This window comes from Pan paniscus, chromosome 9 (assembly GCF_029289425.2).
Source record: "Pan paniscus chromosome 9, NHGRI_mPanPan1-v2.0_pri, whole genome shotgun sequence".
Taxonomy (NCBI): Eukaryota; Metazoa; Chordata; class Mammalia; order Primates; family Hominidae; genus Pan; species Pan paniscus.
The window spans coordinates 58,675,485-58,689,725 of NC_073258.2; the positions used below are offsets into that span (position 1 = coordinate 58,675,485).

Consider the following 14,241-nt stretch of genomic DNA (forward strand, 5'->3'; position numbering starts at 1 on the left):
GGAAAGGAAGCTGAAAAGGTAGGCTAAAATCAGTTTGGAATTACCTCTGGGAGGCCAAGGACTTTCAATCTTGCAGAGTAGGTAACAGGAAACTCCTGGATTTTGTTTTCTTTTGGTTTTGTTTGTTTTTAATGAAGGGTAGCGTTATCGTCAGGTTTTTGTGTTTAATTAATGGAGCATATATTGGAAAGGACAGAGACCTTAAAGCAGTTAGGAGACCACCATAATAGTTCACATTTTGCAGCCATAAAAAGGAATGAGGCCAGGCATGGTGGCTCACTCCTGTAATCTTATCACTTCGGGAGGTCGAGGCAGGCGGATCACCTGAGGTCAGGAGTTTGAGACCAGCCTCACCAACATGGAGAAACCCCGTCTCTACTAAAAATACAAAATTATCCGGGCGTGGTGGTACATGCCTGTAATCCCAGCTACTCAGGAGGCTGAGGCAGGAGAATAGCTTGAATCTGGGAGGCAGAGGTTGCGGTGAGCCGAGATCGTGCCATTGCATTGCAGGTACATGGATGAAGCTGGAAGCCATCATCCTCAGCAAACTAACACAGGAACAGAAAACCAAACACCGCATGTTCTCACTCATAAGTAGGAGCTGAACATTGAAAACACATGGACACAGAGGGGAACATCACACACTAGGGCCCTTTGGGGAGTGGGGGTTGGGGGCTAAGGGGAGGGAACTTAGAGGACGGGACAATAGGTGCAGCAAACCACCATGACACACGTATACATATGTGACAAACCTGCACATTCTGCACATGGATCCTGTTTTGTTTTAAGAAGAAATAAAGAAAAAAAACAAGAAGAAACAAACAAACAAAAATAATTCCCATTTAAAATAATAAAAAATAGGCCAGGCATGGTGACTCAGGTCTATAATCCCAACACTTTGGGAGGCCAACGCGGGCAGATCTCTTGAGCCCAGGAGTTCAAGGCCAGCCTGGGCAACATGGCAAAACCCTGTCTCTACAAAAAATATAAAACAAACAAACAAAATAGCCAGGAGTGGTGGTGCATGCCTGTCATCCCAGCTACTCAGGTGGCTGAGGTGGGAGAATCACTTAAGCCTGGGAGGCGGAGGTAGCAGTGAGCTGAGATCGTGCCACTGCACTCCACCTGGAGCAACAGAGCAAGATTTTGTCTCTAAATAAATAAATAAAGTAATAAAAAACAGAGAAGAGGAAAGAGACCTAAGATATATTTCCATATCTGAATCAATAGGATTTATCAACGTTCTCCTCTACCCCCAAAACTAATTCCTTCCTAAACTCTGTTCTCCTGACACTACTCATAGGTTAAGTATAACAGCATTATCACATTGGCTGTCATGTGGGCTCCTGGCTAGAGGCTGCTTCACAGCTTAATGGACAAGAGCACTGAGACAGGGTGGGTCTAAATCCTGGCTCTGCAGCTGATTATTTGTGTGATTTTGTCCAAATCACTCCATCTCATGAGCCTCACTCTTCTAGTCTGTTAAGTGCTGAAAATAAAAGTATCCAATTCAATTCATTATTTAATGAATTATTTAGCCTAACAAATAGCTATTATAAATATTTAGGCTGGGCACAGTGGCTCACGCCTGTAATCCCAGCACTTTGGGAGGCCAAGGTGGGCAGATCACCTGAGGTCAGGAGTTTGAGACCAGCCTGACCAACGTGGTGAAACCCCGTCTCTACTAAAAATACAAAAATTAGCTGGGTGTGGTGGCATGTGCCTGTAATCCCAGCTACTCAGGAGGCTGAGGCAGGAGAAACGCTTGAACCCAGGAGACAGGCTGCAGTGAGCCAAGATCGTGCCACTGCACTCTAGCCTGAGCAACAGAGCAAGACTCTGTCTCAAAAAAAAAAAAAAAAAAATCTCTGCATGAAGAATGTACATAAAATGGTGCAGCCATTTCGGAAAACAGTTTGGCAGGTCCTCAAATAGTTAAACATAGAGTTACCACTATAGCCCAGCAATTCCACTCCTAAATATACTACACCCAAGAGAATTGAGAATATTTGTTAACACAAGAATGTGTATACAAGTGTTTATAGCTGTATTATTCATTACAGCTAAAAAGTGCAAACATCCCAGCAGTCCATCAGCTGATGAACGGAGAAACAAAATGTGGTATACCCATACAATGTCATATTATTTGGCCATAAAAAGGAAGTACTGATACATGCTACAACATGGATGAACCTTGATAATGTTATGCTAAGTGAAAGAAACCAGACACAAAAGACCACATATTGTATGACTGCATTTATATGAAGTGCCCAGAATAGGCAAATCCACAGAGACAGAAAGTAGATTAGTGGTTGCCAGAGACTGGAGGGAGGAGATAATGGGAAATGTGGAATGACTGCTAATGGTATGGGGTTTCTTCTTGGGGTAATGAAAATGTTGTACAATTAGATAATGGTGATCATTGTAAAACTTTGTGAATATACAACATGCTGAATTGTATACTTTATTTTATTTTTTTTGAGACAAGGTCTCGCTCTGTCACCCAGGCTGGAGTGCAGTGGCACGATCTCAGCTCACTGCAACCTCTGCCTCCCAGGCTCAAGCAATCCTCCTGCCTCAGCCTCCTGAGTACCTGACACTACAGCATGTGCTACCATGCCTGGACAATTTTTGTATTTTTAGTAGAGACAGGGTTTCGCTATGTTGCCCAGGCTGATTTTGAACTCCTGGACTCAAGTGCTCCGCCCACCTCAGCCTCCCAAAGTGCTAGGATTACAGGTGTAAGCCACCACTCCCGGCCTAAATTGTATTCTTTAAAAGACTGAATTGTATGGTGTGTGAATTATATCTCAATTTAAAAACAAAAACAAAAACAAAAACAAACGTTTGCGTGTGTCAGGCACTAGGGATTCGATGCTGAATAAGACACAGACCCTATCCTCAGAGAACACAGAGCCCAGCAGGAGAGAGTCACAGATGAATCAAGTGTTACATCATCTATAGGAAGCGCCATGGAAGAAAGACATGGTGCCATGAGAACATACGCTTAGAGAAGGGAATTTCATCTAGACTGGGGCTCAGGGAGGAATCTTTCAGGGTGATGCTTGTGCTAAGAGTTTTCCATGTCAGAATCAGTAGAATTTATCAATCCTCCAGAGGAGGAAACAGCAAATGAAAAATCTTACAACAGGAGGATGCAGAGACATTCCGAGAGCTGATCAAGGGCTGGTGTGAACAAAGCACATAGGATGCAGAGCCTGTGGTGTGAGGTTGCAGCTGGAAAGGTAAAACACTAATTACACTGGATCTTCTGAGACAATAAAGAGTATGCAATAATCTCAAACGACCGAAACTGACCTTCCTCCTCCCTAACTTGCTTGCTTCCACTGTTGCCCGTATCATAAAATCACCACCCTCTTCTACCCAGTGGCTTAAGACACGAAACTCAAGTCATCCCAGGCTTTCTCCCCACCTCACTCTCCACATCCAGCCTATCAGCGAGCTTGTGGGTCCTACCACGTAAAGACTTCTCATCTCCAGCTACTACCATCCCCCAAGCCCAGATCACCATCAGCTCAGGCCTGGACTCCTGCAACCCTTCTAACCGGGTCTTCCCAATCCTACCCCCCGCACATGACCCCACTAGCCCATCAGAATGGACTAATCAAGATGTAGATTTGATCAGGCCACATCCCTTGAAAGGCTTCCTGTGACCCTCGGGGAAATGCACAAACTCCCAATGATGGCCCCTGAGTCCTGTGCCATCTGGGTCTGCCCTCTGCCCTCTGTGTTTTTGCCATGGTAACCTCCTTCACACCCATTAATACTCCATGCTCTCTCCTACCTCAAGTTCTTCCTGGGCTAGAACATTCTCTGCACTAGCCTAGCCAACTAACCCTTCAGATCTTTTGTTTGTTTGTTTGTTTGTTTGTTTGTTTTTGAGACAGTCTTGCTCTGTTGCCAGGCTGGACTGCAATGGTGCAATCTATCTCGGCTCACTGCAACCTCTGCCTGCCGGGTTCAAGCAATTCTTCTGCCTTAGAGTCCTGAGTAGCTGAGACTATAGGCACCTACCATCACGCCCGGCTAATTTTTGTATTTTCAGTGGAGGTGGGTTTTCACCATGTTGGCCAGGCTGGTCTCGAACTCCTGGCCTCAAATGACCACCCTCCTCGGCCTCCTAAAGTGCTGGGATTACAAGCATGAGCCACTGTGCCCAGGCAACACTTCAGATCTTAATGATCATTTCCTTTAAGTGCCTGACTTCTTGTAGTAACTAGCCTGACTCCAGCAATGAATCCTTTTGCAATGTAACCTATATAACATCTGAGTTTCCCTTTGATAAAACTCATCATATATTTGTTCCTCTGACAGTTCAGAGGGCAAGGGCCTTTGCCCACCTTCCTCACCACTATCCTCTCACCACTTAACACAGAACTCACCACCCACCATGCCTCCTACCTGACAAATTCCTAACCATCCTTCAAATCTCACTCACCTATTACTTTCTGGAAGGCAGTCTTCCCTGAGCACCAAGACAATGGGACACATTCCTTTATACACCCTGCTGAACATCTCTTTTTCGAGGGGCGGGTAGAGATGAGTGTCTCACTATGCTGCCCAGGCTGACTTCAAACTCCTGGCCTCAAGCGATCCTCCTGCCTTGGCCTCCCAAAATTCTGGGATTACAGGCGTGAGCCACTGTACCTGACTGCAATTGGTTTAGATTTTCTATCTTCTTTGCCTCAGCACCTAAAACAATGCTTGTCACAAGACTCCTCTTAGGTCAGCCCACAAGAGCTCTTATGAAAATCTCTAAAATTGTGGCTGGGCACAGTGGCTCACGCTTGTAATCCCCGCACTTTGGGAGGCTAAGGCGGGTGGATCATCTGAGGTCAGGAGTTTGAGACCAGCCTGACCAATAAGGTGAAACCCCATCTCTACTAAAAATACAAAAATTAGCTGGGCATGGTGGCAGGCACCTGTAATACTAGCTACTTGGAAGGCTGGGACAGGAGAACTGCTTGAACCCAGGAGGTGGAGGATGCAGTAAGCTGAGATTGTACCACTGCACTCCAGCCTGGGTGACAGAGCAAGACTCTGTCTCAAAACAAAAAAGAAAAAAAAAAAAGAAAATCTCTAAAATTGCATGCAAAATTCTATGTGCATTCAGGAGACAGGCTGTGACTTTTGTCAGATTTTCAAAGAGGCCTAAGATCTGAAAGAAGAACCTTTTCCCCAGATGCTGAAGGAGCTTTAAACAGCGCTGTCAACACAGACTTCTACTATGAAAAACCATCCCCCTCTAGAATACAAGTTCCAAGAGGGCAAGAATCAAGGATCTTTACCTATTTTTTTCTTTCTTTCCTTTTTTTTTTTTTTTTTTTAATTGAGACAGGGTCTTGTTCTGTTGCTCAGGCTAGAGTGCAGTTTTGTGACGGGGGCTCACTGGAGCTTCAAACTCCCGGGCTCAAGCGATCTTCCCACCTCAGCCTCCTGAGCAGCTGGCACCACAGGCACGTGCCACTATGCCCAACTAATTTTTTTTTTTTTTAGTTGAGACAGTGTCTCACTATTTTACCCAGGCTGGTCTCAACTCCTGGGCTCCAGCAGTCCTCCCACCTGGGCCTCCCAAAGTGCTGGGATTATAGATGTGAGCCCTATGCCTGGCCTCTTTACCTATTCTGTTAATTGATGTATTCCAAGTACCTGGAATGGTGCCTGACACATTCTTGATGTAGGTGTAAAATGACTAAATATAGTCTCAGACAACTGAAACAGTTATGTAGATGGTATATGTATTGGTTATCTATTGCTGAGTAACAAATTATCCCAAAACATAGTAGCTTAAAACTACATGTATTATACTCTATCTCAGGAGATAGGGTATAGCTTAGCTGAGTGTTCTGTCTCAGGGTCTCTCACAAGCCTGCAAAGCATCGGCCAGGGCTGCCATCATCTGAAAGCTCAAGTGGGGAAGGATTTGTCTCCAAGCTCACCCATATGATGAGTGACTCAGTTCCTTGCTGGGCGGAGGCTGCCCTCAGTTCCTTACCACCACATGGGCCTCTTCATAGGTCAGCTCACAACATGGATGCTTGCTAGCTTGCTTCATCAGAGTAAACAAAGGGAAGGACAAGACAGTAAGAAAGTGAGAGAGAGGGAGAGAGAGAGAATGAGAGGAAGATCAAGAAAGGGAAACAAACAAGACAGACTTTACACTCTTGTAATTTAACCTTAGAAGTAGCATCCCATTACCCTTGCTGTGTTCTGTTTATTAGAAGCAAGTATCCAGGTGTAGTACACACTCAAGGGAGAGGATTATACACAGGCATGAATACCAGGAAAGAGGGATCATTGGAGGCCCCAGTGATCTTTGAGGTTGCCTACCACAAGACATTTACAGAATGTTTTCTCATATAGCATCCAATTCATCTGGGCACCCAGAGCAGAAGGCACACACCAAATGCCTACATGTCAAGCAGATGATGACAGCGAGGGAAGACATCAGTGACGGGAGGTTTGGCAGACAACTGAGCCTCTGCCCATCCACCATCAGGCTGATGCCAAGCAGGAATGCAGGTCAACTGTTGTCAGATCTTCCAATTTTTCTTTTTCTTTTTTTCGAGGCAGGGTCTTGCTCTGTCTCCCAGGCTAGAGTGCAGTGGCGCAATCTCATTTCACTGTAACCCCTGCCTCCCGGGTTCAAGTGATTCTCATGCCTCAGCATCCTGAGTAGCTGGAATTAAAGGCATGCACCACCAGCCCAGCTAATTTTTGTATTTTTAGTAGATACGGGGTTTCGCCATGTTGGTCAGGCTGGTCTCCAACTCCTGACCTCGGGTGATCTACCCACCTCAGCCTCCCAAAGTGCTGGGATTACAGGCGTGAGCCACCGCTTCTGGCCCAAATTTTCAAAAGAAGCTGACATCCTAATTCTTTGAGACATTCTCTGATTTTTAAAACTGATAAGCAAAAATGCACCTGAGGACTAGCAGTTTATGACTCCTCCCTATGGCAGAAAGTACCTACTTCATTGTTTTGTTTTCTTTTTTTGAGACAGGGTCACACTCTGTCTCCCAGGCTGGAGTACAGTGGTGCAATCTCAGTTCACTGTAACCTCTGCCTCCTGGGTTCAAGTGATTCTCGTGCCTCAGCCTCCCAAGTAGCTGGGATTACAGGCGTGCACCACCAGCCCAGCTAATTTTTGCATTTTTAGTAGAGATGGGGTTTTACCATGTTGGCCGGGCTGGTCTCAAACTCCTGGCCTCAAGTGATCCACCCTCCTCGGCCTCCCAAAGTGCTGGGATTAAAGGCGTGAGCCACCACCCCTGGCCGGCCTAATTGTTATTTCTTATACCCTTTTATGTGTGTTCCAGCCCTCCTACTGTCCACTCCACCCCCATCCCACTTGCTCATAGGGATCTAACTCACTTTGGGCACTTTCCACAGCTCTTCGCATGTAGCAGGCCAACAATATTGTTGAATGAAATATGAAACTCGACACATATCTCACTAGGGACCATTTCCCCCAGTCCTAGAGGAGTGGTTAAAAGTGGCCTCTGGTGTCTAAGTTAGAATCCTGGCTGGACAACTTGCATGCTGCATGAACTTAGGCAAGTTACTAGCTTTTGAGAGCCTCAGCTTCTTCAGCTGGGAACAATTGTACCTGCCTTACAGAGTTGTTAGATGGATTAGCTGAAATAATACACGTGAAGAATTTAGCACAGAGCCTAGCACACAATAGCAACCCAACAAATGATTTACTGTCACTCACATCGTCCCCTTTCTCTCCTCACTGGCTTCCTGCCTCATCACCCTTTAGTGCTTTATCTTCCATCTTCTGCCACTGTCTACCTGGCTGGCAGCTCGAGTGAGCCACCAAAACGCAAACGTGTCATTGTCACTGAACGATTTAAACTCTTCAATAGTTTGCTGTTGTGCTTAGTAGGAGAAAATCCAAACTCCTTATCACCGCTCACCAAGCTCTTTTGGAGCGAAATCTGCCCAGCCTCCAAGCCTCATCTTCACCTCTCTTCACACCCAGCACTCCAGCCACACTGAAGCTGAAGCTCTCCTTTCCTGAATGCTCCACCTCCACACTTACCGCCACTTCAACAAAGCCTTTGCAAGTGCCATTGCCTCCAGCTGGAACCTCTAATCCCCACTCCTACCACCCCTTCTAGATGTTCTGGCTATGTGCTAACACAGAATTCTTGATGTTTCTTGCTAAACCTGAGGGCATGCACAATAATCGATTTTCCTCACCTGTCCTCTCTTTCAAGAACAAGGCCAGCAAAGAATAGGCAAATGATAAAATGTGCGGAATTGTCCACAGCAGTGCTGACCATGAGCAGACGGCGCCACCTGTTGACCAAAATCTGCACTTCAGTACCTGGAAAGGAGCTTTATTTCTTTCTACCCTAAAGACTAGTAATGGCTTTGAAGTTTTCCAGTACATCTGGTATCTTCACCTCCCACCAAACTTAGCAATGAAAAAAGCTAATGTTATTGGATACTCAGTGTATGCTAGGCACTCTCCTAAGTGCTTTGGTTATTAACACGTTTAATTTTTGCAACTACCTAATGAGGTGGGTAACCTTACTACCATTTTATGATGGGGTAATTGAGGCACAGAGCAGTTAAAATGCCTTACTCAAGATCACACTGCTAGAAAATTTCAGTAGAAACTCAAAGTTAAGCAGTCTGGCTTGAACCTGCACTCACAAGCCCCAAACCCACTGCCTCTATTCTGTCTCCTTTACTCCAATGACCTAGTTACATCCCAGACACTTCTACCAGCAAGGCCCACTTTGAAGGTACTGCTGTCACAGTGGCACTGGTGTCAACCACAGTCCCATCTGGAGACAGCAAACGCAGCAGTCGGGTCTGGCCTCCATGTTATTGTTCTGCTTGTGTGACCTCCAGCAAGCTTGCTCCAGCAAGCAACTTACCTCTTAAATCCTCAGCTTGCTCATCTGTAAAACAGGATTAGTCAGGGGGCTAACCCTATTTTACAGATGTGGAAGCTAAAGCACACAAAAGTGACAGGTGCAGGGCCACACAAAAAGCAGCAGACAGCAGGCAAACCTAAGCTGTCTTACTTTTTTTTGAGATGGAGTCTCACTCTGTTGCCCAGGCTGGAGTACAGTGGCACAATCTCAGCTCATGCAACCTCTGCCTCCTGGGTTCAAGCGATTCTCCTGCCTCAGCCTCCTGAGTAGCTGGGATTACAGGCACCCGCCACTACACCCAGCTAATTTTTGTATTTTTAGTAGAGACGGGGTTTTGCCATGTTGGCCAGGCTGGTCTTGAACTCCTGACCTCAAGTGATCCACCCACCTCAGCCTCCCAAAGTGCTGAGATTACAGGCATGAGCCACCTTGCCCGGCCTGTCTTACTCTTAAACACTACATTAGTCTCCCTCTGCTGGTAGGGGCTGTGTCTGTTTTCTTTACTCTCAAATGCCAAGCACACTGCTTTGCACATAGTAGGTGTCAACAAACTTGTTTATATATATATATATATACACATACATACACACACAGTCATATTCCAGTGTGACAAATACTCCTTCACCAGGAGACAGCGCTACCACTCCGGGATCTTGAAGACTCTCTACAGAGAGCCTAGGCCTGGCAGTCTTCACAGATGACACCCAACAGGGAGCACGTTTATTAAAGTGGGAAGGGGTGGGGTACACCCCAGGGTGTATACTGACAGGGACCTCATGCAGGCCCAGAGCTCTGCTGCACCCTCTTCATCAGCTCTTCATCCTGCATAGACAACTCTGTCAACTTTTTGCCCATCCGCTCATGGATGTCCAGGTACTTAGAGACACATCGGTCCAGGCACACAGACTCGCCCTTGGAGAGCTCTGCTTCCTTGTAGTGAGGAGGCACACACTTCCGGTGGCAGGCACTGGTCATTCTGGAGGGAGGGAGGGGCAAGGTCATGTCAGCAGCATCCTGTGACATCCCAGGAACCTTGACCATTCCAGCCCTGCTATATTGATTTCACCTTCCCCAAGAAAGCAGTGTAAATCCTCAGTTTACACCTCAACCACTGGAAGGTCCTTGCAAGTAGGAAACTTGTCTAAGTCCATGTATATGACTAACTAAGTAGAAACCATTTGTTGAGGACTGGCTACATGCCAGGCATCATGCTAAGTGCTTTACCTGCATTCTGTTATGCAATGCTTACAATAACCCTAAGAGATATGTATCCCCATTTTACAGATGAGGAAATTAAGGCAAACAGAGGCTCAGTAATTTTCTAAGGATCACACAGAGCTGGGTTATGAAGCCAGGTCATCTGACCTCACAGTCTACACTTAAAAATCCATCTAATTTATAGCCTTCAGGATAAACCAACCAATCAAGAGAGCTTAAGCCAATAAAAATAGCAGACATTTCACCAAGTGTTGGGCTTGAGGCTAAGGGCTTTCATATATTTTTAGATTTAATATTTATGATGTCCTATGAGGTAGGTATCATTATGTCTTTTTCATAATGAGGAAACCAATTGTCAAACAGTGCAAGTAACATGTCCAATTATACTGCTGGTGATTGGTGGAGCCAGGATTTGTTCCCAAATTTGCCAAATGGTTATGAGCACTACTTGCAGAATCAGACTGAGGTGCTAGTTCTGGCATTGTTACTGACCAGCTGCCGACCCTAAGGAAGTTACTTAACCTCTAGAAGCATCAATTTCCTCATTTTAAGACGGGACTAATAAAATTAACCCACTGGATTATTTTGAAGATTAACAAGTGCCTGACACAGAATAAAGGGTTTTAAAATGTTAACTACTAAATGGGCTGGCTATGTGCTATTTGTCAAGAGGCAAATACTCAGCTTTTCTTGGAACCTAACCAGAGCCTGGATTGGAGTTTCTCTTCCTGCTTGGCTCCTGCATTGCCAGTTCCATCCCCATCTAAATGCCCAACTCATTCTAGTGACCCTTTACTGCATCTACATTAGGATCAACCTTGAAGGTGGGTGTGGGGAGGGTAAGCATGGGCCTCAGGCTCCCCTACATTCAGGAAGGAATTTATCATAAGTCATTAACCTTCGATAAGAGTGACCAAGACTTATTTTCCAAGACAGGGTAGCACATAGTTCTCTTTACCTGTTGTACATATCGGCCATCATCTCCACCTCCAGCTCCGCAGCCAGCTGTTGGGCCCTGAGAGGATCCATCTCAGCCTAGCACCGTGGAAGGGATCTCCTTCTGGCCTCCTAATCCTGGGAGCAGACATCACCATCAGCACCCACCGCCGCCGTTCACTCTCCTACCCCTGGGGCTAGAGGATACAGAGGACTCACAGGGCGCCAGACCACCACGGGCCACTAACCTCAGTGAGCTTAACCACCCCATTTCACGGATGTGGAAACTGAGGCCTAGCCCAAGGTCGCACAGGACGTCTATGGCGAGCCTGGAAATCGAGCCCCGGATCTCTGATGCCCCAGTCCCTGGAGGTCACCTCTATTCAGGAGATCGAGGACCGGAGGAGAACGCTCTAACCCACGAACCTGAACCTCCAGGGCCCTGGGAATGGGATCATACGCTGAACAGAGGCGACCGGGACCCAGCCCAAAGGCTACACGTCTGAAATGGCGACGCCATCATCAGGGCCACATTGAATTCAGAGGTCATGTGTCACTTACCACTGCCTGGGACGGATCACAATGCCCACGGAGACCCCAACTTCTGACAAATACTATAACGTTACCCGCCTCCCGAGAGGCTCCAGCGGAAGCACGTGGGTTACTTCCGGGAGGAAAGTCCCGCCTCTTCTTTGATTCAAACTCGCTTCCGGAATTAAATACCAACGAGACGGCGCCGGGAACTCGGCGATCATAGAGAGGGAGCGGCTGGCGCCGGGCGAAGAGGAAGGCGACTTGCCAGTGCTAGAGAGGACACCAAAGTACCATAGAGGCTTAGGCGGGGTGCAGAGCGTCTGCAGCCCGATCAGAATTCAAGTCCTTTGGGATGTCACCGAGCGGCTTCAGTTTATTGGTTCTGTAGGAAGAGGCGTGGCGACAGACACCTGTGAACCTCACCCCCGTTCCAGACAGCCGACTCCTGAGCGCAAATCAGGCGTGGAGAAGGAAGAACGCCCCCAAACAGCGGTTCTGTTTTTGTTTCGCGTTAAAATCACCTGGAACGTTTTTAAACATCCCAGTACCCAGGACTCACCTCATTTCAATTAAATCAGAATCTCTGGGAGTACAGTTTAAAATTCCTCAGGCAGCAATACAATTTAAAATTCCCCAGGTGATTCGTATGTACAGCCAAATTTGAGAAGCAGTGCTCCACGGGACGTTGTGCGATTACTGCTGTGTGTAGGTCACACTAAGCCCCGTGTGGGGTTGCAAAGATAAGCTAGATAGGCTTCCTGCTCGCAGAAAGACAAGACGTGTAAAATATGTTTTCTTCAACAGTTAGAGGTCCTGAGCCACAAAGAGATTAATAAAAGCAATTTCGGCTGCCACCAGGGCTAATCTTGGGTGAGGAAAAGAAGGGTACTGGTGAACTTTCCAACTTTCAAGACTTAATGTGTTCTTCAAACTGCACCATGCACTCATTCCCCACTAAAAAGAAGGAAACAAGGAAACAATACTCAGTCCCTTGATTTGTCACACAATTTCCTGGTAAAATAAATTTACAAGATGTAAATTAATGACGCAAGGGCACATTGCCCATTGGAAAAGATGGGCTAGACATTTTATGTGTGGTCATCATAAGCTTCCCTAATTGTCCAAGACCATCCTAATTTTAAACAATTGACCTTTCTACTGCTTTGAAGACTCATCTTTGCCAAACTTGTGCCCTGATTTTTAAAGATTGGGGTATAACATTCATAAAGTGCATAAAATACACGAATGTTAAGCTTAATTAAATATATATGTATGTATATGTACATTTGTATAACCGCCATCCAGATCAAGATATAAAATACTTCCTGCACCCCAAAAAGTTATCTTGTGTTCCTTCTCCATCAATACCCCCTCTCGAAGTTAACCACTATTCTGACCTCTATCACCATCAATTAGTTTTCCTTGTTCTTGAACTTCGTGTAAATGGAATTATACATTATTTTCTATTTTGTGCCTGACTTCTTTAGCTCAATGTACCTGTAAGATTTCCTCCATATTGTTGTGTGCATCTGTTATTCCTTCTGTTTTATTGCTGTCTAGTGTTTGATTGTATGAGTATGCCACAATTCATCTATCCATTCTCCTGTTGATGGATGTTTGGATTGTTTCCAGTTTTTGCCTATTATGCAATAATGCTGCTATGATACTCTTGTACAGATGGACATATCTTGCCTTGGTTTTTGCCTTTGAAAATATAGTCAACATTGGCCGGGTGCAGTGGCTCACGCCTGTAATCCCAGCACTTTGGGAGGCTGAGGTGGGTGGATCACCTGAGGTCAGGAGTTCGAGACCAGCCTGGCCAACTTGGTGAAACCCCATCTCTACTAAAAATACAAAAAAGTAGCCCGGTGTGGTGGCGGGTGCTTGTAATCCCAGCTACTCAGGAGGCTAAGCAGGAGGCTAAGGCAGGAGAATCACTTGAACCCGGGAGGCAGAGGTTGCAGTGAGCCAAGATCGCACCATTGCACTCCAGCCGGGGCAACAAGAGTGAAACTCCGACCCCCCACTCCCCGCAAAAAAGAAACATTATGGAAAGTTAAGAAACTGCGTGGGAAAAGGAGATGGTTTCTTACAAGAGGAATCTTGCAATATCTACTGGGCCTGATGAAAGGTTGCATACTGTATGATTTCATTTAAGTAACATTCTCAAAATCACAAAATTATAGAGATGGAGAAGAGATTTCTGATTGTCTAGTGTTAGGGTTGATGGGGAGATAGAAGTGTACCTGTAAAGGGTAGCACAAGAGAGATCTTTGTGTTGATGGATAATTCTGTATCCTGATTGTGGTGGTGGTTACAAGAATCTACACAGGTGATAAGATGTCATAGAACTGGCAGGGTGCGGTGGCTCACGCCTGTAATCCCAGCACTGCGGGAGGCCCAGGCGGGCGAATCACAAGGGTAGGAGTTCGAGACCAGCCTTGTTGGTGAAACTCCGTCTCTACTAAAAATACAAAAAATTAGCTGGGTGTAGTGGCGGGCACCTGTAACCCCAGCTACTCGGGAGTCTGAGGCAGGAGAATCGCTTGAACCCGGGAGGTGGAGGTTGCAGTGAGCCGAGATCGTGCCACTGCACTCCAGCCCAGGCGACAGAGTGAGACTCCGTCTCAAAAAA

The 14,241-nt window shown here is 46.2% G+C and overlaps 1 protein-coding gene across 2 annotated transcripts; it reads right to left on the reverse strand.

Annotated features, from left to right (window-relative positions):
• Positions 1-9,454: 9,454 nt before the first annotated feature.
• On the reverse strand, positions 9,455-11,788 carry TIMM10 (translocase of inner mitochondrial membrane 10). Of its 2 annotated transcripts, none has more exons than XM_003826429.5 (3): positions 11,634-11,788; positions 11,095-11,210; positions 9,455-9,894 (listed from the first exon to the last, which is right to left on the reverse strand). In XM_003826429.5, the coding sequence occupies exons 2-3, from the start codon at positions 11,163-11,165 to the stop codon at positions 9,693-9,695; spliced, it is 273 nt and encodes a 90-aa protein (XP_003826477.1). In that variant the 5' UTR covers positions 11,166-11,210; positions 11,634-11,788; the 3' UTR covers positions 9,455-9,692. The 2 variants fall into 2 exon arrangements, with proteins under 2 accessions (XP_003826477.1, XP_003826478.1); XM_003826430.6 differs by having other exon boundaries at positions 11,095-11,269; positions 11,634-11,740.
• Positions 11,789-14,241: the final 2,453 nt, after the last annotated feature.

Excerpts from the sequence above, each read along its gene's own strand:
- TIMM10 (XM_003826429.5), bottom strand. The coding sequence starts at position 11,165 with ATGGATCCTCTCAGGGCCCAACAGCTGGCTGCGGAGCTGGAGGTGGAG. Across the intron at positions 9,895-11,094 it reads ATGGCCGATATGTACAACAG|AATGACCAGTGCCTGCCACC; the intron begins GTAAAGAGAACT and ends CCCTCCCTCCAG.